At 46.5% G+C, this 25,489-nt stretch overlaps 1 protein-coding gene across 9 annotated transcripts in view; it reads left to right on the forward strand.

Annotated features, from left to right (window-relative positions):
* Positions 1 to 25,489, forward strand: part of sorbs2a (sorbin and SH3 domain containing 2a) — a 43,648-nt gene that overhangs the window by 15,351 nt on the left and 2,808 nt on the right. For 2 of the 9 annotated variants that reach the window (XM_079278329.1, XM_079278330.1), the window contains exons 3-23: positions 2,179 to 2,205; positions 2,358 to 2,482; positions 4,161 to 4,550; positions 5,865 to 5,985; positions 7,070 to 7,245; positions 8,950 to 9,016; positions 9,345 to 9,395; positions 9,496 to 9,709; positions 9,817 to 9,931; positions 12,226 to 12,297; positions 13,940 to 13,996; positions 14,733 to 14,782; positions 15,568 to 15,743; positions 19,187 to 19,266; positions 19,538 to 19,635; positions 20,429 to 20,543; positions 20,670 to 20,798; positions 21,315 to 21,509; positions 21,889 to 22,833; positions 23,466 to 24,239; positions 25,366 to 25,449. In XM_079278329.1, the coding sequence (XP_079134455.1) occupies positions 2,179 to 2,205; positions 2,358 to 2,482; positions 4,161 to 4,550; positions 5,865 to 5,985; positions 7,070 to 7,245; positions 8,950 to 9,016; positions 9,345 to 9,395; positions 9,496 to 9,709; positions 9,817 to 9,931; positions 12,226 to 12,297; positions 13,940 to 13,996; positions 14,733 to 14,782; positions 15,568 to 15,743; positions 19,187 to 19,266; positions 19,538 to 19,635; positions 20,429 to 20,543; positions 20,670 to 20,798; positions 21,315 to 21,509; positions 21,889 to 22,833; positions 23,466 to 24,239; positions 25,366 to 25,449 (4,061 nt within the window). Of the gene's footprint in view, positions 1 to 375; positions 466 to 2,178; positions 2,206 to 2,357; positions 2,483 to 2,714; positions 3,363 to 4,160; positions 4,551 to 5,864; positions 5,986 to 7,069; positions 7,246 to 8,949; positions 9,017 to 9,344; positions 9,396 to 9,495; positions 9,710 to 9,816; positions 9,932 to 12,225; positions 12,298 to 13,939; positions 13,997 to 14,732; positions 14,783 to 15,567; positions 15,744 to 16,329; positions 18,136 to 19,186; positions 19,267 to 19,537; positions 19,636 to 20,428; positions 20,544 to 20,669; positions 20,799 to 21,314; positions 21,510 to 21,888; positions 22,834 to 23,465; positions 24,240 to 25,365; positions 25,450 to 25,489 lie in introns of all 9 variants that reach the window. The other 7 variants (XM_079278326.1, XM_079278327.1, XM_079278331.1 and 4 more) reach the window with 7 other exon arrangements.

A 25,489-nucleotide genomic window follows, 5' to 3' on the forward strand; every position in this document is an offset into this window, starting at 1 on the left:
GTCGTTTGCCTGTATTTACAATAGAGAAGGTTGACAAACATATGTGCTGAAAGACGACCAATAAAGCCACCAGAGTTGGACGCACAGAGTTGACACCAGCTGTATTGACCAGGAGCTTCAGTTGTAAAGTCATCTAAGCGTTTGCTCGAAAACTATGTGGGGAAACTTTTGTTGTTGTTTTCAATCTTCAAACTTCTACAATTACAAATGATTTGAAATTCTGCTGTACAGGCTCTTTAAACGCATGTGCTTTGCCTCCACCTGTTTGCGTTTTTTTGTTTCTGCCTGGACGCATTCGTGTCTTCGCGTCCGTGCATGCGCATGTGTGCTGCTGCTTCGGCCTCTGTGATCACCTGCCTGGCTGTGATTTCTCAGATAGCGGAGGATGCTCTCGCAAAAGCGCGGCCTTGTCACTCATGCTCTCTCCCATGAAGAGGGTCCAGAGCTCACCAAATCTAGGCTCAGGTACTAACACTCACGCAAACACACAACAAATGAAGCCGTTTGAATGGGAAGACTTGTATAGAAGTAGCCACTTCAGGTGTTGAATTGATTGAACGATCAAAAGCATGAGGCAAGTCTTTAAAAAGTGGCTCGTTTCTACGTCATGTTTGACCTTCATCGCCCCTGATATGGCTTCAGCATACGGCTATGGCTGCCTCTGTATGCTTAAGCAATGTTTGGATGCTATTTATTTTTTTTTTCCAAATCAGTTTGTTGCATAATCCTTTCATTTTCTTTTGTTGGGTCTGTCCCGTCCTGGGCTTGTTTTTGCTTCCTCAACCAGTCATAACTTAAACTGCACCTACCTGTTGAATCTTCCTTCCTTCTAGAAGCTCTCATGTGTCATGCTCTCACACGGCTCCATCTCCCCCTCTTTTTACTCTCCTCTTCCTGTTGTCTCAGGTTGTTTTTCTTGGAATGGGTTTGTGTGTCGACTAAAACGGCACAATTCTGCTTAATTGTTCCTGATCAGTGGTTCAGCAAATTGACTGTAGATCTGCTGTATGTAGAAGCCCCTTCCTCCTGTTGCCCATTTCTTTTCACACATGATTTGAAATGACAGGTCAAGTAAAGATGAATCACTGAAGAGAGATTTTTTTTTTTACATAGCAGGAGGAAGAGCGTAACCTTAAGTATCCTCTCAGCTTCCAGAGGCGACAGCTGGTCGTCCCCAGCTATTCCTTTACTCTGCTGAAAGAGCAGCGTTTGTGTCTGGACTCTGTCAGCATCTAGGCTGCACCAAAGTCTGCATTCTAGCATCGTCAGCCTTCTTTTAACAGGGCGCTGTCTGACAACCGGTTGTCCGATATGGAATGTTTGGGAGCATGGCGGAACTGATCAAACCACCGTGAAGCTACGAGAGCGTTATTGTGCAGGCGTCAGCCTCTGAGGGACCCTCAGCCTTGGCAGGGGTGTACAGTACACTCAGCATTGCCGTTTAGCATACTGTTACACTTGGGAGTTCACACTCCAGAATATGCAACGCTGGTCCCTAGAAAAACAGAAAGTATAGGCTCTGGGATGGCTCCAACAACAGACGAGGAGCCAGTTCCGGTTTTTTGTTCCAGCTTGAGCCATATCTCCACGGGTAAAACTAGCTGTTTATATTGCTGTGAGCGAGCTAACATAACCAGCCATGTGGAATCAATCGACAGAGACGGTCATAATCAGAATAATTATCAAGTGGTGAGTGCACAAACCCATAGAGCCACAATAGCCACATTTATTGGAAATATGCCAGGGTGAAATAAACCGAAACCCTTTTTAAGCATGGCTCTGTGCACAGTGGTCATTCTGCTGTGTGGATTGTAATCTCTGTTCAATAATGGGGCTCACATTAGTGTGCTCTGGAGGATTGTTTCCTTTATTAGACTTGGGAGTGAAGTGGTCTATCGGGTCTCCATGTGCGTGAAATGCCTTAAGCTCTTCTCCTCTATATTTTAAACCTGAAGTCCTGACCAATAGTTTGCCTGCGAATTTGTGTAGTTTTCATTTTTCTGTCTTCAAAAGTTCAGTTTGTGTCTTTTCAGAGCTTTGTCTGCTCCCGTACCCCGTTTTATGAAGACTGCTTCAGATGTAACCCTATGCAGTAGTATTGTCGTCTTTTGCAGGGATGAAAGTGACCACGCATTCACTCATGTCACTTATTGTTGCTGTGTCTTCTCTGTTCCCCAGGGAGTGATTCTCACTCATCAGACTTGGGTAAGTCTCTGTTCCTTGTGTTCAATTGGAGGTGAGACTCTTTGGAGAAAATAAAATGTCTAAAAATGCTGGGAAAGAACCCCATTGGAGACCAGAGAACTTAATCAAAACACTGCAGTATGTGGTGTTAATATTACCAACTCCATTCTCAGATTCTTGGCGGTCACGCAGTGCAACAGACGACTTTAGGAATGGAGACGCCAGCAGCTCATCTCTTGCTGCCAAAGGCTTCCGCAGTGTCAGACCCAACCTGCAGGACAAAAAGTCCCCAACACAGGTGAAATGTCTCGCACGTCACTCTGACACATGTTGGCATTAAAGCTGTTACAGTTGACTCAAAACAGGTCTGTGTGAAAAGTGTATTCTAGTGTCATTTACACAGAACCATGCAGTATTTCCTAGTATGTATTTGGAACAACTTGATGATTTGTGTCAAGCTTTGCACTGATTCTTTTTCTTTGTTGTTGTTTGAACTTACGTTGGTTGTTGCTTTCTAATTGGCCAATAAGGATATGAGTCGTGTGCCATTGCCACCCCCCAGAAGAGAGAGTTTATACTTCTCACCCACGGGCACTAATCCGCCTGACTACAGCTCCCTTGTTGCCCTGGCGAATGATTTTACCCCTGGGACGCTAACATTCACGCAGAATGAGAAGGCACTTTTGAAAGAGTCCTACACTATTAGTAGCACCTCCTCTTACTCTTACTCGGAGACCAACGCAAACTCAGTCCAGCAGGCACACCAGTCCACTCTCCCGGATGCCATGAGCGGCCGTAGTGCATCTGCCACCACTAATTCACAGGCGCAGGAGCGTAAGGTGTCTTCCCTCAAACTAACCCCTGTCACCATCCCCGACCCCCCGGCTCACCGCAACTCCTACCTTCACCCCCAACCTAAGACCCAGACCACAGGTTCCCCTCCACCGACTTCCCCGCCTCCTCAAAGGGGTCCCACTCCGTCTCAACCCCTGACACGGGCGGCCACGCTCTCTGTCCGCTCGGGCCCGGAGGATCTCAAACATCCGGAGCGTCGGCCTTCGAACAACAAGGTCCCAGATCGAGCTCCAGATCAAACCCTGAGCCCGGCTCCAGCCCAGGTGGAGATAACGAAGGCTCCTCCTGCAGTCCCACCAAGACCTTCTCCTGCAGAGCTGTTGGTACATAACTGACTACATAATGTAACAAAAGCAGTGATTGTGCCCATTATAAGGCCACTTAAATACGACATTGCTGGGGTTTTGTCTTGGTGACATCAAGAGGGATAAAAGGGTAACACACCGGCTGCGTCACGTCGTTTGACGCACCCACACACACGCACACTAAACGTGCCACGCAAACTGACAAAGTAGTCAAGATACAGTCGCCGGGATGTGCCAAATTCAGAGGCTGAATGTGATATCACTGCTGTTTTTCTCGTGTCATGACGCACACGAACACTGGGTCGTATGACAGCGGTGTTCCATGAAGCCACTAGTATTTGGCCTCATTTAGAAAACAAGAACTGCACGTCATACAGTGTGCTGCTCGTGTGTGTTGCCCTTTAGTTCGTCAGGCTTGGTGCTGCCAACTGACCGACCACACTCATTTTTGGTTCGACATAATGTGTGAACTCGTACTGTTTCTGTGATAACCAACTATTTCATTTATTTCTGTCACTGTTCGTCTGTATACTCTGTATTTGCTGCCTTCCACAGAGTTTGAACAAACAGACCCTCTTCAATTTCACAGCGTTAATCCCATTTCATAGGAAGATGCTGCAGCCTGGTGACACTTCCGTGTGGTTTCACAGCAGCGTTTCACCTTCTGTTAGGCTCACGTGTTGCTTCCGCACATCACGTGTGATATCGTGGCAAATGAGTGACCTCACTAAGCGCCTCTACTCCTTTCCTCCTTTTCCAATCAACTCCCTCTCCCTTCCCCCGTCCCCCCCTCTCCCCTCCCCCTCTCCACACCAGGGCCCTCCCTCCCCTGACCCAACAGCACCGCCCTCCCCCTATCGCTGCCACAGCTCAGAGTCACTCGACTGCCTGTCAGGCCTCATGCACAAGGCTCTATCGCCCACCCCGTACGTTCCCAGTGGAGCTGGTGCAGCCAGCAGGCCGGGCCTTCCCACAATAAGCAGTATGAGCATCGGGGGCTGCGTGTCGTCCTCGGCCTCCCCCGTGACGGTGTCGGCTCTCAGCCACTACTCGTCGTCCACGGCGGGTCTGCTGGACGAGCTGCAGATCTGTAGCCTGGACTCACCTGGCGCCTCACCCACGCCATCGCCCACCCTCAGCCATGTCTCTGCCTACACATCCACTGGTGGCCCTGACGATGCGCTAACAGCAGCCTCTGTCACTAACGTAATTATCCCAACATGTCATTGCTATAACACACAAATGGTACCCTCTCCTCCCCACACTCATTTGGATGGCTGAACCAAACCTTCACAAAATGTGTTTTCACTTCCGTATTTTTACCTTTTCACTAACCTTCAACTCCAACCTAATGATTGTATTAATATTTCTCTACTCTCTGCATCACTATGTCTTTGTGCTTGTCTATGTTAGTCTGTTATGCCTTTTTTGCCATCGGACGCAATTGTACCGTCTCTTAAGGCGCCGATCATATCAAAAATTCATGACGAGACAAAACCATTTTTCAGGAAGGTTGCAGCAGGGTGCGGTTGGAAGCTGTTCGGCTGCAGGTTGTTGGCATCATGAAAGACTTAACTTGTCCAGGGAGCAGTGGAGGGTTTTATGATATAACATCCATGAGGACTGTAAGGGAAAGAGTGGTACTCCCAAGCACGAAACAAGGAAGAAGTTAGAAGTAGGACTAACACCGTTTCTATACAAAATGCCCAAAAAAACATGTTTGGTAGCCCTCAGAGCCCTCAAAATCACTGTAGTATTGTGGGAAAAACCCAAGAAAACTGAATTGAACACAAACAAAATACAAACGTTATGCACATAATGCCAGAATACAACACAAGCCATTACTTTTGCGATTGTTTAAATTAAATTAGAAGTGTCTTAGAAGTGTATTCCATACACTGGCAATAAGTTCGTCACTTGAAATTTGCTCGCCATTTGGTTCTGGAGCTCTCATGAATCTTTGATCAAAACACACTTGCCTTCAAATTAAAACGCTGTGTTTTTACCCCGTTGTCCTCTGAAGTGATACGTTCCTGTGTTGAACGGGAGGAGCCTCCCATTGTGTCTGTTGTCTTGTTCGTCACAACTAATGTATGATGAAATGTACGTGAATCCATTGTTTGTTTACCGTCACTGTTTTAATCTCTTCTGTCTGTTTTTGAAGTGAAGTGATTCAATAAGTGTCCCTTCCCCTCACTAACTGTTCTTACGTCACACAGTCACTTCAGAGTCAGCAGCTCCTGAATCACATCAGCCCCAACATCTGCCTACATGTACATTCATTTCCAGAACACCCTCCTCTACCTCTTTAAATCGACATGTTTATAGCAACATGATGACTAATAATGGATTTATTTCTTAATTATTCTTTTGTTTCGCTACATTTGCACTCATAATCTAATGTTGGAGGGCAGAGCAGCAATATTCCCTAAAATCAAAGGACATGAGCACGTTATTGCTGCCGTTTGTGATGGGTAGTGACTGATTTTCTCTGTTTTCTGGCTTGTGGGTCACTCTTAGGGCCAGGTCCTCTCTCACGCTATGAATGGAAGTGCTCCACAGAGGCCCCTCTCTCCTCTATCCTATCCTCCTCCCCCCACCTCACTCCACACTGGGCTCCAGAGACAGAGCCGGAGTTCAGGTGAGCCATGATATTTTACCTCTTTTGATTTGAGCCGAGGACCATTCTTTAGATTGTGAAGCCCCAGTAGGTATGTGACAACTGATTTAGAGGTGATAAGTAGGATGGTGCAAGTTCGTGTAATGTTTAACAAGTCAAAGGTTGGATATTGAAGTCTGAGTCAGCATGTACAGGGAGACAGTGAAATAAGAACAGGGGTAAAATGATAACATTTTCTAGTTTTGGTGAATATCCCAGCAGCAGTATTTTGTCCAAGTTGTAGTTTGTTAGTCGTTGATTCAGGTAAGCTGGAGAATAGTGTATTCCAGTAATTTAACCGAGATGAGACAAATGTATGCACAAGTGTTTCAGCATCAGCCGTGGAAAGAATGTAATATTGTAATATTGTTAATATGTTCCTCGGAGGATTGTTGAGATCAAACGGGACACAGAGATGTCTTACATAAAAGCTTTGTGGAATTGTGGAACCAGCTGTGTTTCGAGAGAGATTTATTTCTGATCTGCGTTGTGAATTAGCATTTCAGTTGTTGTAGCATGTGACAAAAGGAAGTTTGATGACATCGGTTATTTTATATTTGATTTGCATTTTTCCAGTTTCACCAGCGGATGCATGATTGGTGAGGTCATTATGCTTTGTTGGTGAAGTACAAGTACTTGAATCAATAACCCGTCATTGGTTATATATTATATTAATGTAGCCTGATGTGAAATTATTAAAGTGCTAAAATCTCCAAGAATGTGTAAATCTTTTAAGAATCCATTCAGGGATATTTGTGAATTCATCTTCTCATTATTGCCCTTATAAATAGTTAATGGTACATGTATTTGTTAAAAGCTCAGGATATGATATGTGGAGACCTATTAGTAGAAGACAGAGCCATAGTTATGGTGCAGAGAATAAAATGGAGATCAAGGCGGGTTGTTCTGGTACTGCTCCCATCTTGAGATGTACAAAAGAGAAGTTAATCTTAAGACGAGTCAGTGTTGACTTGTTCATTCCTTGTTGTTTTTCTGTGTTGATTATTAGTCGGCACAACTGACATTGTGTCTTTCTCTTTTCTCTCCTCTGTCTCTTCATATTCAGAGGGCAGCGAGTCATTTACCAGAGAGTCTGTGGTGCTGGGCCACACCAGCGTCAGCAGCACGGTGCCCATCGCTCGCTTCTCAGAGGAGGAGAAGAGGGTGTCCGTCATCAAAGCCCCTCACTACGAAGGCATCGGCCCCGTGGACGACTCCGGCATCCCTATTGCCATCCGCACGGTGAGGTCAAACATGCAAAGAGCTCAACACGTTGGCATGCAGCAGACTGACTCAGTTAGGTGCTGTACAGCAGGAGAGTCCTTTGACCTATTTCTGTTGTCTTGATCAGGTTCACGAGAGTGGATTACTTTCAGCTGTCAGCAGCTTTTGACCCCATATTAAAAGCCCTCTCTCTCTCTCTCTCTCTCTCTCTCTCTCTCTCTCTCTCTCTCGCTCTCGCTCTCGCTCTCTCTCTCGCTCTCTCTCGCTCTCGCTCTCTCTCTCTCGCTCTCTCTCTCTCTCTCTCTCTCTCTCTCTCTCTCGCTCTCTCTCTCGCTCTCTCTCTCGCTCTCTCTCTCTCTCGCTCTCTCTCTCGCTCTCTCTCGCTCTCTCTCTCGCTCGCTCTCGCTATCTCTCTCTCTCGCTCTCTCTCTCTCTCTCTCGCTCTCTCTCGCTCGCTCTCGCTCCCTCTCTCTCTCTCTCTCTCTCCCGCGCTCTCTCTCTCTCCCTCTCTCTCTCTCTCTCTCTCGCTCTCTCTCTCGCTCTCTCTCTCGCTCTCTCTCTCTCTCTCTCTCTCTCTCCCTCGCTCTCTCTCGCTCTCTCTCTCGCTCTCTCTCTCTCTCGCTCTCTCTCTTGCTCTCTCTCTCGCTCTCTCTCTCTCTCTCTCTCTCTCTCTCTCCCTCTCTCTCTCTCTCTCTCTCTCGCTCTCTCTTTTTTTTTCTTGGAAGAGTGGCATTTAATAGCGGACGTGTTCAACTGCGGAATGAGCGAGCCGGAGAAAGTAACGGGAGGAGTGAGAGATGGGCAATAAAAGCAAAGAGAAAAAGCTGGGTGAAAAAAGGAAAACAGATGCTCCTTGTTGTCGAGCAGACAAACATTTTTGCGGCCACTTTATTTGGTAACCATGGAGAGTGAAGTGGTAATTGGTCCGTCCCCCGGCCGTGCCAATGCTACATGCTCTGTGACATTCACTCCTTCACTGTGGAGCCAAACGGCCAGAGTCCAGACACGGGGTTTAGCGCTACTGAATAAAGGGGGGGGGGGGTAAGTCTGCCATTTGATAGCTCTTTTTTTTGAAGTGGCTGTTGGATCTATATTGTTTACACAAAGACGCAGCATACCAGGGTTTCTCCTGGATATTCCAGGCACAGCACCAGGAGCTCCCACTTTGGCTTTGTAGCAGCACAGCTTCTGTATCCTCGATGCTGCGAAACCAAACCTGCTGACATTGATTTCTGAACGCAATTAAACACCAAAACAAACTGGTCATGGTAGTTTATCAAGTTATTCTTCGCCAACTGACGTCCAAACATACTGCTTGCTATGATGTCATTCTGTTAGCTTCTGCAGCCCACAAGCTAATAGTCAAGTGTGGTTTCATGTGATGGGTAAGCTTGTCGCATCTAACCGGAGAGATTTGTTCACATGTCCCAGAGTTCAATGTGACTATTTATCGTGAACAAAAAAACAGGAGATTTAGTCATCCTCAAATTGTATGGAGAGTGTCTCGTACAATAAATCTTCATAAGTCATTCATTCATGTCTCAGCATGAGTTAAATTCTCGGTGAGTGAAATATAGATCTCTAGAAAGGCTGAGAGTGTGTTTCTTTCTCTCTCAGTCCCATAAAAACAGTGGGAACCCTTCCTACCTTCTCACTTCAGCCATCGAGTTTATGTTGCATTTCACGGCACATACATCTTTATGACTGTTTCTCTCTCCACAGACGGTGGATAGGCCGAAGGATTGGTACAAAACTATGTTCAAACAGATCCACAAGGTTCACAAAGCAGGTACGTCTGTGCTGTATCACACTGAAAGGCAGAAATGTCCCATTATGTGATGTGATTTGATCATCAGACATTGGAAGTTGGCCAAGCATGCATGCTGCGCACCCGTGTGTGTGTGTGCGCGCGTGTGTGTGTGCATGTCGGTTCTTATTAAACCATTTCATCATGTGGCGAAACAACAGTTTTTTAAACCTTTGTCTCTGTGAGCTGCTACAGCCCTTCTTGTACCTCCAAAAAAAGATATATTTTAAAAACACTGCTGAGCTTGTGGATGGACGGAGGTGGAGTCGTTCATGCTGCTTGACCAATCAGTGTTTGTTCCGTTCTACAGATGATGACTATTCTGACACATACAACGCAACATACGCTGTCATAAACAACGGTGAGCGATGCTCTACGACCCCATTTGTCTCCTCCTGTCTGGCTTTGCTCTGCCTCATTACCTCTCCCTCCTCTGTCTCCCCCGTCCTGTCCCTTAACAGATGACTACAGCCTGACATCCCACGCCACCATGGCCCACCCTGCTCCCCGGACACATACCTACAGGCCACTCGCCAAAAGCCCCTCGGACAACGGAGGGCATCCGGGCCCTCGTGAGCCTCCGCCGTCCCCCGTACCCCCACCACCTCCGCCCATGCCATCTCTCCTCCAGCTGAGGGCCAGAGACAGCGACCGCGAGAGAGACTCGCCTGACGTGTACGAGGAGCTTCGCCTTATCTCTTTCATGATTCGTTTCAAAGATTGATTCACTTTGTTTTTCGGGCTGTTTTCTAAGGAGCATGTTTTGGGTTTTCTTGCACCAGGAATGAATGGGGTCCTCCCAACAGGAAGGTGGACACGCGAAAGTACCGCGCAGAGCCTAAGAGTATTTTTGAGTACGAGCCGGGAAAGTCCTCCATCTTGGAACATGAAAGACCAGTGAGTATATTTGAAAATGTTCTTTCATTTGATTATTTCTGTTAAAATCCACCGAAGTGATTTCTGTCACTTTTGTTGCTTTTTATTGTTCAGTAAAATGTTCATTCTGTTGCTAAATAGAAGGTTCCTTTTTGAAGATGTAAACGACTAAACATGAAGTGAAATAACACCGCAGAGCTACGGCACATAATATAACTGGATGGTCGAATTGAGAAAAGAGTCTCAAGCACATGTACCTTGAATGTATTTTCATATGATGGGCTTTTTGCATGGACTTCATTCCGTCAGGCACGGCGTGGGCGTTAAAAAGCGAAAGGTTTCCAGTGCTGCATCCTCTAGTGACTGTACTGGCTGTTCACTCTGTGTGGGGTGAATGACAAAGCCGACAGCAGAGATAACTACTGTGTAGAGGGAGGGAACGCATACCAGAGATAAGGTATCTGAGACGGAGGCTAATGGAGACGCTGTTGTAGATGAGGGGTCTGTTACGTGGGAGAAGATTAAACAGAAAAAAAAGGTATTCGTGAAGGTTTTTGCAGACGTTTAATGCGATGACTGCAGAGAGCTCTCTCAGGGCAATAATGCATGAGTCAGTTCCTGATAAGGCAATAAAAGGAGAAAGCTGAAGAGTAGAAGTCAACCCACGCTGGCTAATCTGCTGTCTGAGACTCTGTTTTAGAAGCTTTATTTATTTCTCCACTGTCCATGGGAACAAATGGCTCCCAAAAACATCCTGTTCGGTGGTGAAGTGTCCAATTGTGTCAAATTATGAGGCCACAGGAAACAAAGAATGTTTTTCTGCCACTCTGTTTCTTTCGTTTTCTTTTTTTCCACAGAACTTGCGTGAGTGGCAGTTTCTGCTCTCGGCTCTGGCTTTTTTACAGGGTGACTCATGTGTCTGAGAGCTGTGTTCTCTTTTTAGCAGGAGAGATGTAACCTCACCTACAAACACATCTCCTGGCAGGGTTTCATTTGGCGTGAAAACTCCAGTTCCATGTGGGAAATGGGGTTAGGAAGAGCAGACCGAGTAGTAAACCGACGCATCGTCTCTACAGTCAGAACAACAGTAGAATGAACAAGCGTCTTGACTGCTGAAGTGTGTAAAATAGAGAAAGCTGTTTAAACGTCCAACTGAAAGAAGAGTCGATGATTAACTTGCTTCACAACAGTTAACTGTTGTTTTTTTCTTACCGGTCAAGTTTTGTTGCATGTAAATACTCACATCCTGTCCGACAGGTTATTGCAGGTTGATTTGGTATGAAAATGTGTCTCTCTGTGTCACATCAGGAAAGATAAACCTCTGCTTCCTTAAGGAAATTCAACCGTCATCAACATGCCATGCAATTGCATTGAAAAATGAAGGTTTTATCGAAGGTGCATGTGTTTGGGAAGTATAGCGAACATATGACAGGATAAATGAGACCTGGATCAGAACGCGCTGGTGTCAAACGTTTAGTGGTTAATAGCGCTGTCCTCCCTTGATGCTTTACCTGTTCATCGATAGAAGCGCACAAGTCATAGTAGTCGGTATGTTGTCTCTGATCCGGTATTTTCAAGTGTGGCATTAGGATCAGTTAGCTGGCTGGCTGTGAAGCCACACTGCTCCCACCAATGTAGAAGTGAAGCTCAGTGTACACCCATGTGAATAACCCCTCATGTCTTTTCCAAACACTGCTTCAATATGTGCCCCTTCCACTTCTTCTTCTTCTTCTTACTATGAGTACCTCTCGCTGCCACTCTGACATACTACTGTGTGCTCTTTTAATATCCCATCCACTGAGCCGGCTCCAAGGTGTGGATAATGAGGTCGGGTGTTAAATGTGTAATGCTCAAAGTAACATCCTGATTTTCATAATCTGTCAGCTTGGCTGAGGCTTAGAACAAGGCAGCGGTAATGTGATTCTGTCACGGGATTCACAGCCCTGTTCATCTCTATGCACATGAAATGAATGAATATCAATTGAGAGGGGCCGAGGTGTTGAGAGTGTCTCTTTGCTCTCCGACGGTGGTAAGAGCTGGACTGTAAATGATTTTAATGCTAACATGGCACGATTCTATACTGCCTCACAAATAGTTTGGATGCCCGAATGTTTTGGAATACATGTCAAACCAGTTGAAGTAGTGAAGCAATGATTTGTCAGTAGTAGTGTCATGAGCCATCTTCTCCTCATGCCACGTTCGTCCATTCCTAACCATGAGGTCCATGTCTTTTCTTTGTGTGTGACTTCTTTCCACACTATCTCTCTCCTGTCTGTCTTCTACCTCCTCTCTCTGTCACTGTCATGCTTTCCCAGACCTATGATGACATAGATTTAGAGAACGAGCCTTGGTATAAGTTCTTTTCCGAGCTGGAGTTTGGGCGGCCGGTAAGTCAGGGCCTTAGCTACCCCCCTCAACCGCAACCCTGCCATAGGCAGACACACACTTTCTCCACTCCACCCGTGATCTTTTCATTTTTATTTGAATAGACTGGGTGGGGCTAGTTGTTTGGGCATGTGGTACTTGTTGGGTGCTGTGACCCCCCCCCCCCCCCCCACCCCACCCTTGTGTTATGTCTCTGCGTTGCTGGGTTTCTTTGGTCTGGTGGCTAGCAGGCACAGAACTTTTCAACGCACAAGCCTGGATCATTTTTATTTTGAGCTTGGTGTTGCATCTTTGCCCAAATACAAGCAGGAAAAAGTTTAAAAATACAGTGTGCTCCAGATGAACTGGTAGAGCTGCACAGAACAGTCAATCAACCAATCATAACATAACAATATATATATATGCAATAGATGAGTTGTCTAAAGATGAAAAGTATAATTCTGTCTGTGCAGTTTCTTCCACATCTCTTGCACATGCTAACATCAATTCCTCGTCCTTGTATATCGCCGTACAAGCATTTCTGCTTGTAGTTTTGTTTATTTTCTCTATTGGTGGAGCAATGCTTTGCTTGTCTACAAGCATAATGCTGTCGCGCCCTCTGCTGGATGTAGGTAGTAATAGCGTCCTAGTGGCTCAGGGCAGGGATCGCCTCCAGCCACAGATCTGGGATCAAATTACCCGAACCGACCGTAACTGATTTACAAAGTGTCATGCCTCTGTCCATGCCACAGCATGACATCAGGTGATTGTTTTGTTGGGCTTATTCAAAAATGTTCAGGTTGAAAATGTCACATCTGGAGCTGGCATGACTTCCCGGAGTCCTGTTTGCTGTGTGTTGAGATTTCTACCTGCAACATTTAGAATGTTTCACACCACTGAATAAGCCCTTAGAGCGTAGATGGTTTCCCTACAATGCACTGACTGGGCCAGCTGGGACAGAACCTCACAGGATGATCAGTGTGTGAGTGTTTTGAGGTGACGAGTCACAAGACGTTTCTACCGACTGAGTGAACCGTTGTTTATCTGCACTCGTAACCCAGCACTGAATCACAGCATTTGACAGTGCACTCTGAAATAAACACTGCAGCTTGTGCTTCACTCTGCTTTCTGCTTCACAGCTTGCTCTCACACTCTGCATGTGTGTGCGTGTGTGTGTGCTACATGAGCACATTTTTGTCTGTGTGTGTGTGTGTGTGTGTGTGTGTGAGAGGTATAAAGGTTGATTTGACATACTGTAGTTTTAATGTTTTGAGATAAGCATAGGAATGAAAGATCAATAAGAAATAAGAATGTGCATATGAATGAACATGTATAGTGTGTGTGTGTGTGTGTGTGTGTGTGTGTGTGTGTGTGTGTGTGTGTGTGTGTGTGTGTGTGTGTGTGTGTGTGTGTGTGTGTGTGTGTGTGTGTGTGTGTGTGTTGAGTGCGTGCACATGTGTGCATTGTACATGCAAAGCACATTAGTTCGTGAACTCTCTGGTTACTCTGATTCTCTAACGAGTGTCGCTCTCTCCACATGTTCCTCGTTTTTTGGTTTCTCCCCATGATGTCACCACTGCTTCTCCTCCTTCACCTCATTTTCACCTTCTTCCTATTCCTCCTCCTCCTCCTCCTCCTGCTCACTGCTGCTGCTTGGGGCTCAAGCCTCCTAAAAAACGGCTGGATTATAATCCAGACATCTCCGCTCGCCAACGTATTGAGGTAATCTCACATTCATCAGTGTTGTTAATCTCACAGTTTCTAACAAGTCACAGCAAATCTCTTTTATTTCAGGAAAATGTAAGATATGGTTTCTTAAAGTGAGTGTAATGTAGTGTCGCATCACTCCAGTGTGATCATATGTCACAATGTCAGCCATCCACCACGAGATGAGCATGACGTTGCTTTGTAAAGACTGTTGAACCTATCTCTTTGAAATGCTCTTCATTTCTTTGCATGGGGTTGTATGAAAAACATCTGTCTCCTTGGACATTTTATGATCTTTTTTTTTATATCTATAAAATTCACTGGAAACCTTTTTTTTATATTTCCAACAGTATGTGTTTCGATTTCACGGTTAGCATTTCCTCAGAGAGGCCATTGCAGTTAAAGTGTCTCCACCATTCTTTACCACTAAGCCCCATTCCGGCTGATCCATGCCACATTTTGCCCCCCGAGCTCGGCTCTTTGCATCCTTTGCTATATCACCTTTGCCGTCATCCTCCAGAACAGCCCGAGAGAGAGCAGAAATGTATCCCCGCCGCTTACGCCGGTAGGCCTCTCCCCGCTCAGGTGTGCCATGTGGAACCAGTACCCGTCGCACCTTACACCGGGGGAGCGTTTTGAGTGTGACACAGCAACAACAACCGCATGCAGGCTGTGCACTGTGAGCTGCTCTGCCTCAAGTCTTTGTTCGTGCGGACCTCACTGTTGTCTCTTGTCGTCTGCCCTATTTCAGACATCCCTGCACATCGCTCCTGCTCACAAGGCTCCTGAGAGACCTGCAAGGTAACCTCTGTTTCTTTTATTTGCCTCAGCATCGCCCCCCCCTTCCCCCTCCCCCATCCTCTCAACAGCAGTGGTCCTTGTTGTGATTCAGCAGGGAGTCACAACTGCTCTTTCTTGCCTTGACTCTGGTGCAAATAGCCTCTGTGTCTGTTATTAACAATGCAAGGATTAGTGTTCGGCTTTATTTTCCTTTTTGCCACTAAAGCAGGGCGCTTTGCATCAGCCTTTCACTGCCTGAGCCGGAATAAATTAAGCCAGCGAACCTATTGATTCTGCCCTTCACCTCCTATCCTTCCCTCAACCCCCACCTCGTCCTCCCCTTGTCCTCGTCCCTTTCACCAATGGCCTGCTTATTCAGTCGCAATTTCCTCGGTGAACAGAAAGGGACATAAATGGGATGAATGGGCCGTGTAATTCATGTCAGCGACATTGAGTGTGTTTGTTCTGAACAGAAAGCCCGTTGGGTTTTTTTTTGTCATTTAGAAAGCGAGAAGTTATGGTATCTTTCCCGACACAAGGATAATAGCCTAGTTTTTAGAAGGATAAGCTTAGATATACTTAAACATTGGTACATAAATGTAAAAAAGTTTCACATGAAAATGCCTCAAATGTTTTAGAAAAGAGAAAATAATGTTTCATAGTGTTTTCCCGTTGTTCACAGAGGTAAATGGAGATGCTCATTATTTTTGGGACATGGCATGTATCGATGGTACCAGAAAGAAACGCATGCGTTCACCAGTGACTGTGTATCGTGTGGTGCTTGATGTCTGACTGTGTTGTTGCAGTGCTGCCAGCGACTACAGGAAGAGAAGGAAGTCTGAGCCGACGAGCTCCCAAGTCAATGCTCAGTCTCACAGCAGAGCTGCAACTTCCCCTAAACCAGTGGACGCCTACAGACCCAGCAGCAGCCTAAAGAAACCGGCGGTTCATTCCTCACCGTCCTCGCCCTCCAGAGCCAAAGGTATACACACAAACACACAAACATCTCCTTTTCTCTTGGTTTTTTATTTATTTTGCCGTGTGTACTTACTCACCGTATCGCCTGAAAATCAAAGAGGATTTGTTGTCGTTTTTGATTGTGATGTTTTTCGGAATACAATGTCTGTCTGGTGAGGTCATAAGTCTCCTTGATTCGTATTGGTGGAAGTCTGAAGAAGATACATCAAATCCTCTTTTTTCCACCTTTACTCTTTTTTTCTCCTGCTTCTCCCTCTCCCCAACTCCTCCCTCTCCCCAGCTCCTCCCTCTCCCAACTCCGCCCTCTCCCCAACTCCTCCCTCTCCCCAGCTCCTCCCTCTCCCAACTCCGCCCTCTCCCCAACTCCTCCCTCTCCCCAGCTCCTCCCTCTCCCCAGCTCCTCCCTCTCCCCAGCGCCTCCCTCTCCCCAGCTCCTCCTTCTCCCCAGCTCCTCCCTCTCCCCAGCACCTCCCTCTCCCCAGCTCCTCCCTCTCCCCAACTCCTCCACCCTTTTTGCTGGGTACTATTGCTAAACATGCTTTCCTCCTTTTTCTCTTTCACCACGCTGCTTTTTATTGGACATCTGAAAGGTGGGGACGCATGCAACATGTATTCAAACAGTTTGACCTCCCCGGGTCCTTATCATCTCCCCCCTGTCCCCTCCGACCCTGTCCAATGCCACGAGGAAGCCAGCCAGGAAGGCAGCTCCTCCTCCAAGCAGTCTGTCTGCTGTAAGAACAGTTGGCAGACGAATTGCAAGGATGCTGAGACATGGAGCAGTGCAGATGAGGTGCCGCCCGTCCCCGGCAAGCTCAAGTCACGCAGCTGTGATGACTTACTCAATGATGGGCATTCTGGCTCAGGCGGGCGCAACGCCACCCGCTCAGAAAGTGCTGGGTCCCTGGTTTGCGATGGGAATCCCTCGGGTTCGACTGGATCCATCTCCACCCGCTCGCTGCCTCGCCTCCACCGGCGACGGGCGCACGATTCACCAGGCTTCCTCCAGCTCTATCGCAAGATGCACCAGATTGACCGAGCTCATCTCATCCCGTCTGACGTCATCCGCTCGGTCCGCGCTCGCATCCTGGAGCTCGAGGGCCAGCCTCACCTGCATCGGCATCGCCTCTCTCCTTGGACGCCCTCTTGGGGCATGGAGGTGCCACGCGATACGGTGCCAAACCGCATTTCTGCATATGAGCGCCTTATTCAGAAGTCAAAATCCATGCCCAACTTGGGTGATACTGAGGTGCCTTCAGGCGCTACCACGCCAGGCGGCTCGTCCTCTCGAGCCAGCAGCAGCGGCGGCGGTGTCACACCCAGTTTTCCGAAACGTCGTTTTTCCATAGAGTCTTTACTAGAGGAAGACAACAACGGCAACGGTGGAGCAGTCCCTCACACCATGGATCACCGGCATCAGCCTCGTAGCCCACCTGAGGGTCAGCCTCGTGTTGGGCCGGAGCCCAGCCGTGGGCGGTCCTTTCCTGCTCCTCCGGTTCCTCAAGGCCCACAAGCCAACCCAGACTACTCTGACAGTGAACAAGACGCTGTTGCGTCAGACCTCAGCGACTTCATCCAGGTGGAGGGCTCCTCATTTTGCAGTGAGAGTGACTTTGACCATTGCTCACTGACCTCCTCTGAGAGCTTGTACGGCTCTTCCAACCTTCACCACCACCACCTCCGTCATCAGCACCACCATCACCACCAGCATCCTGGTCACCAAAGTTTAGGCCAGAGCCAGGGCTACCAACACCGCCACCTCATCAGCTCCTGCAAAGGCCGCTGCCCGGCCTCTTATACCCGTTTCACAACCATGCTTCGCCATGAGAGAGAGCGAGCGCGCCAGCAGCACCAGAGACCTCCACAGCAGAGCAGCCATTCCCAAATCCAGAGCTCACAGTCCCAGCAAGCGATGTCCAAGCTGGCCTTCCTGGTCAGCCCAGTGCCTTTCCGCAGGAAAAAGGGCTCCCCGCCTACCTCCAGAAGAAGCAGCGGTGGCGCAGATCGCGGCGGCAGACCCAAGTCCAAACAGGCCATTTATGATGCACTAGATGCAGCCTTGAGAGACATTTACGAGCACATTCAAGCTGAGCGAGGCCACAGAGGAACGAGGGCTCCCGATGATAGCATCCTGAGGAGAATACTGGCCGAGCTGCTGCCGAATGTGCCTGAGCGAAGCTCCTCGTTGCGGGGGAGGAGGGGGTGTTGGCAAGGGGGGCAGTCCTCTGCATCTTTGTACCCAGATGGGAGCCCCACTGAGTACGCCTCGCAGAGAGGGGATCCCTCCACACCGCGGCTACAGTCACCAATCAGTGCCTGTTACGGACGCCACTCGGACACCGCGAACAATAACGAATACGGAGAGGAGCAGGGCAATGGAAACGGTCTCTGTTATTCAGGTGGAGATAACACACGTATTACACCCCCCGTTATGCATGTGTACACTTTGTCACACCAGCACAGAGTGTTTTCTTTGACTAAACATACAGTAATGAACATATACACATAATCCACCTACATTTACCTCAATGTGTCTTTCAGCATTGCATGGGCCTGTTGCCCGATCCCCTCAATCGGTCAGCCGATACATCCTTTACGGTGCTGTTCTGTGTATGAGATTCAGGAAGAATGTTTCCTGTAAATTCTCAAGTAAAGCCTGGTGTTCAAATATCTGCCATTCTTTTGTTCTGTGATAAGCTAATGTCAGTGAAACTAAACACGCCCTGCTGGTGTTTCACATTGAAGGTCTGCTTCTGAAATGGGAGGATTCGGCTTTTTCAGCTGCTGGAAAACCCTAATTTGCAACGTAAAAAGAAAAGCTTAATAGCGTGAACAAAACAACGGCAGAGGAGGAAGAATTTGAATTGAATAGTGAGGGGGAACAACATTTGTGATGGAGAAAATCAGAGCAACAGAATGGTACGTAAGAGCAGTTCAGAGATATATTGAAGGCCTGAGTTTTACTGGAATTGAGGCAAATAATTATTTGAGAATTCACAGTTTATTACTCTGGTTGAAGTTAATACATGTGAATATTCCTCTGTATGTTTATCATCTGATTATTGGTTTGTTTATGGAGTCGTCTTTCTGTCATGCTTTCCTTCAAGCCATTTGCTTGTATGTTTGTGTTTATATATTTTGTCATTTTTTGAGCTGTCTTCCCCTCGTTTGATTTTGTGTTTCAGCAATATATTCAACGGCATGTTTCATATTGTGGGAATTACAATCACCTTGTTTTTCCAGTGAAATGGAAATAAAACAATCTTTTTTTTGACCCCGGAGCTTTCATTCCCTCATTTACTTGGGTTGGAATGGTGTCATTTCATCACTGTTACCATTCAGTACTTTCGCCAAAGCACATTGTTGTATTGTGAGCATGCATCATGTGATATGATTGTGCTTACCACGGTAACTCCTGTTCCCTTTCTCACGTGTCTCTGCTAATCACAGACCAGGATGTCTCCAGGTGTTACTCCACCATGGATGGACGCCACACACCCCAGAGTGGAAGGCCTACTCCTGACAAAGAGGTACAACGTTGACACTTTTGCTCGTATTCCCAACACCAACATGCACTTCATTAGGAGCACTAAGTCGCCTTTAAGTATCTTTTCTCTAAAATAAATCACAAATAACACCTCAGTTTTATCTTGGGTAAAATAACGTGGTTGGTACTATACAAATATTTTCTTAGCATCACAATGCCACAGCATTTCCTCACAAATATTAAAGAGCTTTTTTATTTTATGTTTTACCTGGTTAATGCTTGCCGGCTTTCTTTCTCTCACTCTCATCTCCTAGGTCTCCCATAAACAGATGACACAACTTATTCTGTTCTCTCTCCTCCATCAGAAACAGCCTGCGAGAGCCATTTATGATTTTAAGGCACAAACAGCTAAGTGAGTACAGTGAATGCACAAGGAAGCTAGCTTCAAACCGCCAATGCCTAACTGCACATCAACACATCTCCACTCATTGCATTTCAGTTACGATTTCAGGTTTGTGTGCATTTTTTTGCATTGCTTTCTAAGTAGCTTCACTGTCACATCGTACCACCACACCTGGATGGCTTTAACTGGAGGGGTGTAACGAAGCGTATTCGTATTGAACCGTTCGGTACGAGGCTCACGGTTCGGTACGCATGACGAACCGAATACGTTTGAATAAAAAAAATAAATAAAAAATTTAAAAACCTTTATTTAACCAGGTAGTCCCATTGAGATTAAAAATCTCTTTTGCAAGATGTAAGTAACAATACTACATAACATTAAGGAGCAGTTTTTGTTTTTTATGCTTATGTGTTGCTAAGAAGACACCCCAGAAGATGAGTCACTCAGGTATAGTTCCATCATTGTTCAAAGTCAAAGAATAACTTCATGATGTTAGTTGTAATGAATAAATATATTTTAAAATCAAGTACATTTCTCTGGCATTTATAGTTTTCTACTGTACCGAAACGTACTGAACCGTGGCTCCACTGTATCGTACCGAACCGTGGATTTTGTGAACCGTTACACCCTTATTTAACTGCTTTATTTCATGCTTTAAATGAATGCATGAAGAAAGCTTATTTTGGCTGCTTCGGTGGCTGACATTGCTGTTTGTATGAAATGAGCTGTGCTGGCTTTCTTTTCGGTTCATGCCTCCTTCACGTTTGTGTGCTGGCACTTTGATGACATGAATGCGTTACAGGGAGCTGACATTTAAGAAGGGCGATGCAGTGAACATCATCCGGCAGATAGACAACAACTGGTATGAAGGAGAGCACCGTGGACGGGTTGGGATATTACCCATATCATATGTAGAAGTGAGTGTGCAACTGATAAACTGTATGCGAGTACTATATCTGTGCACCACTATACGTATGTAATTTCTCCCTTATTTTCCCCCCTCTCTTCAACGCACACATTTACACCAATGCACGCATAAACAGAGGATGCCATCGTCAGAGAAGCAGCAGCCGATTCGTCCTCCTCCGCCAGCACACGTCCGAGAGATCGGCGAGGGAGTAGCTCGCTACAACTTCAATGCCGATACTAATGTGGAGCTGTCGCTGAGAAAGGTAGCCTGTTTATTGTGTGTGTGTGTGTGTCAATGAAAAGCTGCAGCAATTCCTCATGAAAGTATTCTAAACCGTTACATAACCTGTCAAAAGATGCAAGAAGTTGTCAAAAGAAAGAGGAAGAAGGAATCATCCAGATGTAAACAAAGCATGAACATCATCAGTTGTGTGTTGATGTGTTTGATGGGATTTAAGCTGTTTATCAAATGGGAGATTGTCATATTTCTACAAACACAACGAAAGCCATTGGGCTAATGTGATGATTTTGAAGCTGCTATGATCACATGAAAGATATCTACACAGAAGTGTGAGAGGTACTACTGTGGAGTTTAACAGTGCTTATAGTCACAGTTAATCATGTCTATTGTGTGTGTGTGTGTGTGTGTGTGTGTGTGTGTGTGTGTGTGTGTGTGTGTGTGTGTGTGTGTGTGTGTGTGTGTGTGTGTGTGTGTGTGTGTGTGTGTGTGTGTGTGTGTGTGTGTGTGTGTGTGTGTGTGTGTGTGTGTGTGTGTGCAGGGTGAGAGAGTGATTGTGATAAGGCAGGTGGACCAGAACTGGTACGAGGGGAAGATCCCAGACACAACCAAACAGGGCATCTTCCCTGTGTCATACATCGACATCGTCAAGCGCTCCCCGACCAAGAGCTCCAGCCACCACATAGACCCACATGGTTACCCTGGACACAGGACACCAAGCTCTACACCCGTCAAGGTAGGGCCATCACTACAACGTTGTGACAATAGAATACAACAAACCAATAAAGAGCTTTAAATGTCCCACCAGCAATTTCAAACTAATTAGAATAAAGCATTGATTGATTCATTTCTAATTTGGGGGCATTTATTTACGTTTCAGAACCAGAGTGTTGGTTGATAACACAAATTACAAATGCCAACAAACATTTTACCTCCTCAAAAAGTAACATGTCTCCAGTTTAGCAAAACAGTTTATGTTCATATATTTAGATAAATACATCATCTGCGTAAAGCTCTTTATTTCTGACACACACACAAAAAACACACTCTCTGTACTCTCTGTTCCACTTTTATAAATTACACTGTTCCTTCTTTTTCACTTCACCTTCATGGAGCCTCTCCACCATCTGCCTCCATCCTCTGCTCCTCGTGACCTCCCCTCCCGTCGCCCCCCGTTGAGAAGGCTTGACCTGCAAGCTATCACCAGTGACTGGCTGTCCCTCACTTTGGACCCTTCAGCGTCCACTCCAGCTCGCTCCCTCACAGCCACCCCCGTACCGCCTACACCACCCCCCCTCCCCACTGACCTTGCACCTTTCCTCAAGGCACAGGGACCTAAGGCGCCCTCACCAGCGCCATCAAAAAGAGTCTCCCCCCTGCCGCCCCAGAGATTTTCCATAACTTCTCCAGGGAGACTCACTTCAGTTGCCCTGCCTTTCTCTCAACTGCCTCTTCCTCCTCCTCCTCCTCATCCCTCATTTGCCTCTCCACTGCCTGACTCTTTACTGGGATACAACAGTGGCAGAGAAATAGCTCAAGCATTACATATTGCTAAGCCAGAGATGGTGTCCTGCACATTGCCAGAGCCAATAAAGTCACATGTGGACGTAAACAAAAGCAGCAAAATCCCTGATGTTAAGCTGCAGGTGAAAGACCCGTATGACGAACTGTTGTCTATGATTCTGGAAGGTTCTACCAGCACAAACTTGTCTCCGGTAGATTCCCCAGCAGCTATGCTAACCAGCGAGTCCCAGAGCAGGTTTAAGCTAAAAGCAGAGGAATCCCATCAGCCAGCTGTGAAGCCCTCGGCTGTAACTCCAACCAGCGACTCGGCTGGCGTTCGGTTAGAGGTGCAGTTTCACAAGCCTGTAACAATGGAGCCACTTGCCATCGCTTGGGGAGGGCAGTCAAAAACTCTGAGTCAGCAACCGGCCGAGCCTCAGAGACCGCCATCGGTGAAAGGAAGGGGATATACCGAGTTGTTCATTGAGGAAGACGGGGAAGCTAGAGAGGACAGAGGGGAGGATATGAAAGGTTTTAATGAGGCACTCGGTCCACAGGTAGAGCATGGTGTGAGCTATGGGGGCAACTCTACAGGGCCCTGGAAGTTAGATGGAGGGAAATGTTTAAAATCTTAGAAGAAATGCACCCACGTTTGCCTTCTCTTAAAAAAGAGCAGTAAATAATAATTATTAATTTGCATTATCATTTACAGGCATAGTGTTGCATGATGTCGTTTATTTGCGCCTGTAAAATGTGTCGCATTAAATTGTAGGATTGTCAGCAGAAAGTAGTGTACATGCTCTTCCTACTATGACAAGTGCACTGCGTAGTAAATAGGGAGTGATCTCGAATACAGCCAGTGTGAGGATGAAGGAGTGCACATGATGTGAGGAAAAGTAGTTTCTTCTAAAGGGACTCTGGCGCTCAGAAGAACTACCGCTTTTGTCCACAGGGACCGCCAAAATCACCACAGAATATAAGTTCCTTGTAGTAACTTAAATCGAAGAAGAAATATGCATTGACTCTAAAGTCTCAAAATATCACGATTGTACAACATACTGTACACACTAAAGTAGTTTTTTTTTCTTTTTCAAATCATGCATTTTTCCCTCCATGTCCTTTCTGGGGCTCAGCATTTACCTTCTGTGTTCCATCCTCAGAATTGATGTGTGTGTCATTACCTCCATAGGCTGATGTCTCTCCCTCCACTTTGACACGGCTTCCCCCCTCCGGCCTCCCCTCAGCCTCAATACCACCACCTCTAACCTCCTTACCGCCCTCTTCCTCTTCTTCTTCTTCTTCTTGTCCTCCTACTTCTTCTTCTACTTCTTCTTGTCCTCCTACTTCTACTTATTCTTGTCCTCCTTCTTCATCTTGTACTTCTTCTTTCACTCCTTCATGTTGTACTTCTTGTACTCCTTCTTCATCTTCTACTTCTTCGTTTACTCCTTCATCTTCTACTTCTTCTTTTACTCCTTCTTCATCTTATAGTTCTTCTTTCACTCCTTCATCTTCTACTTCTTCTTTTACTCCTTCTTCATCTTATAGTTCTTCTTTCACTCCTTCATCTTCTACTTCATCTTTTACTCCTTCTTCGTCTTCTTTCTCACGGTCACAACAGCAGCATCATAGCGCCTTCCCCCCCACTCCCCCTGTCTCCCCTCGCCCCCCATCCCGTCCTCACCTCATGACGTCGCCGCTACCTTCAGTCTCACCCTCTCCACCGGTCTCACCACCTCCCCTCCCCTCCTCTCACCCTGCTCCAAAAGCCCCCTCACAGCTCTCCGTCACTCACCCCTCAAGCTCTCTCTGTCTTTCTAATCCGGTCACGTCACGCCCCGACTCAGCGTCGCCTATTCCCTTTCCCGCCCTGACTCCCCCTAAACCCGCCTCTCCTCCCCTCGCCACTCCGCGCTCTCCCCCCACTGTTCCCCATCCAGGACGTAGGTCTCCCAAGGTGAAGGTAAAGCTGGAATGTTGAGACGATGCCGTTGATTTCGATCTTGTTTGTGGTGCCAAGGATTATGAAAAGTACTCATCTGATGATACCTCGCTCTAACGAGTTATGTCTTGATTTGCTGAAGCTGAGACTGTGGTTGAAGTGATGAGTCGACTAATCGATTGACAGAAAATTAACATGTTTGAAGTCGGTTTGACCGTGTATGTTATTTATTCAGGGTAATGCTTTGATAATTCGCTGCATTTTCTCGGTTTTATGTCATTGCAAATTGTCTGACTGTAAGTGAAAAATGCACATCACAATTTACCAAATTGTATTTTTGGACTTTTTGTAAACTAAACGATTAATCGGTAGATTAACAGATATGAAAAATAGTCGTTTGTTGCAGCCGCGGCTGAGACTACGTCATGTACACGAACAAACATTGTGCACTATCACGTGTGTGATATGGTGATAATTTATCAGGGTATCCCCGGATCCTCAAAAACAAAAAATGCATTGAATTAATTTATCCAAACATCAGACTTTTAAGTGGTATAAAATGCCTTCTGAATCTTTCAAAAGTCTCTAATGTGCTAAGACATGGGAAGCAGGATTTTATGATTTTTCTTCTGACATTATATATTGAGTGGAATTAGTCAACTTAAAAAGTCTTACATCTAACTTGCCTTAAGCTGTACAACCCAAGCCCCCAGGAAGAGCGCTGGGCTTTGAAGTGGAAGTGTAATTTACGGGTTCGTCATGTGATGCCAAGGGTCCCAAAAAGACTTGAACCATCGGCTTACAGCGGGAGAGAGACTTCTGTAACTCAGCGGCTGTATTTATTTTAGGGACTTGCCACTAAGCGACTTTGAACAGGGCCCTGCCCCCAACGCTGTATCCAGCTCTCTTTATACCTCCATGGTAGGAACCCCGGACAGCAGAGAATACCCTGAAAGTGCTTTGCTCGTGTCGGTTGACGGCGGTGTGTTTCGGAGGCTGTTCTTTGCCGTTTGCATGTTGATTGGATGATGTTTTAGAGCATGTCATTAGCCTTTGTGCTTGTGCATTCAGCTCATAGTGAAGGCTGCTGACTCGTTCACTGTTGAAGATTACCGGTGTGTTGCTTCTGGTCTTTCTGCCTGTGAAGCAGGATCCAGTCGTTGGTGGTAAACCTCCTCGTAGCCCCATCTTGTGCCGGAGGTCCTATCTGTCCCACATTAGGGGTCGAAGGGTAGGGGGGCATGTCTTCATTAAACCATGCTCTTACTGCA

This window comes from Melanostigma gelatinosum (assembly GCF_949748355.1).
Source record: "Melanostigma gelatinosum genome assembly, chromosome: 11".
Lineage (NCBI taxonomy): Eukaryota > Metazoa > Chordata > Actinopteri > Perciformes > Zoarcidae > Melanostigma > Melanostigma gelatinosum.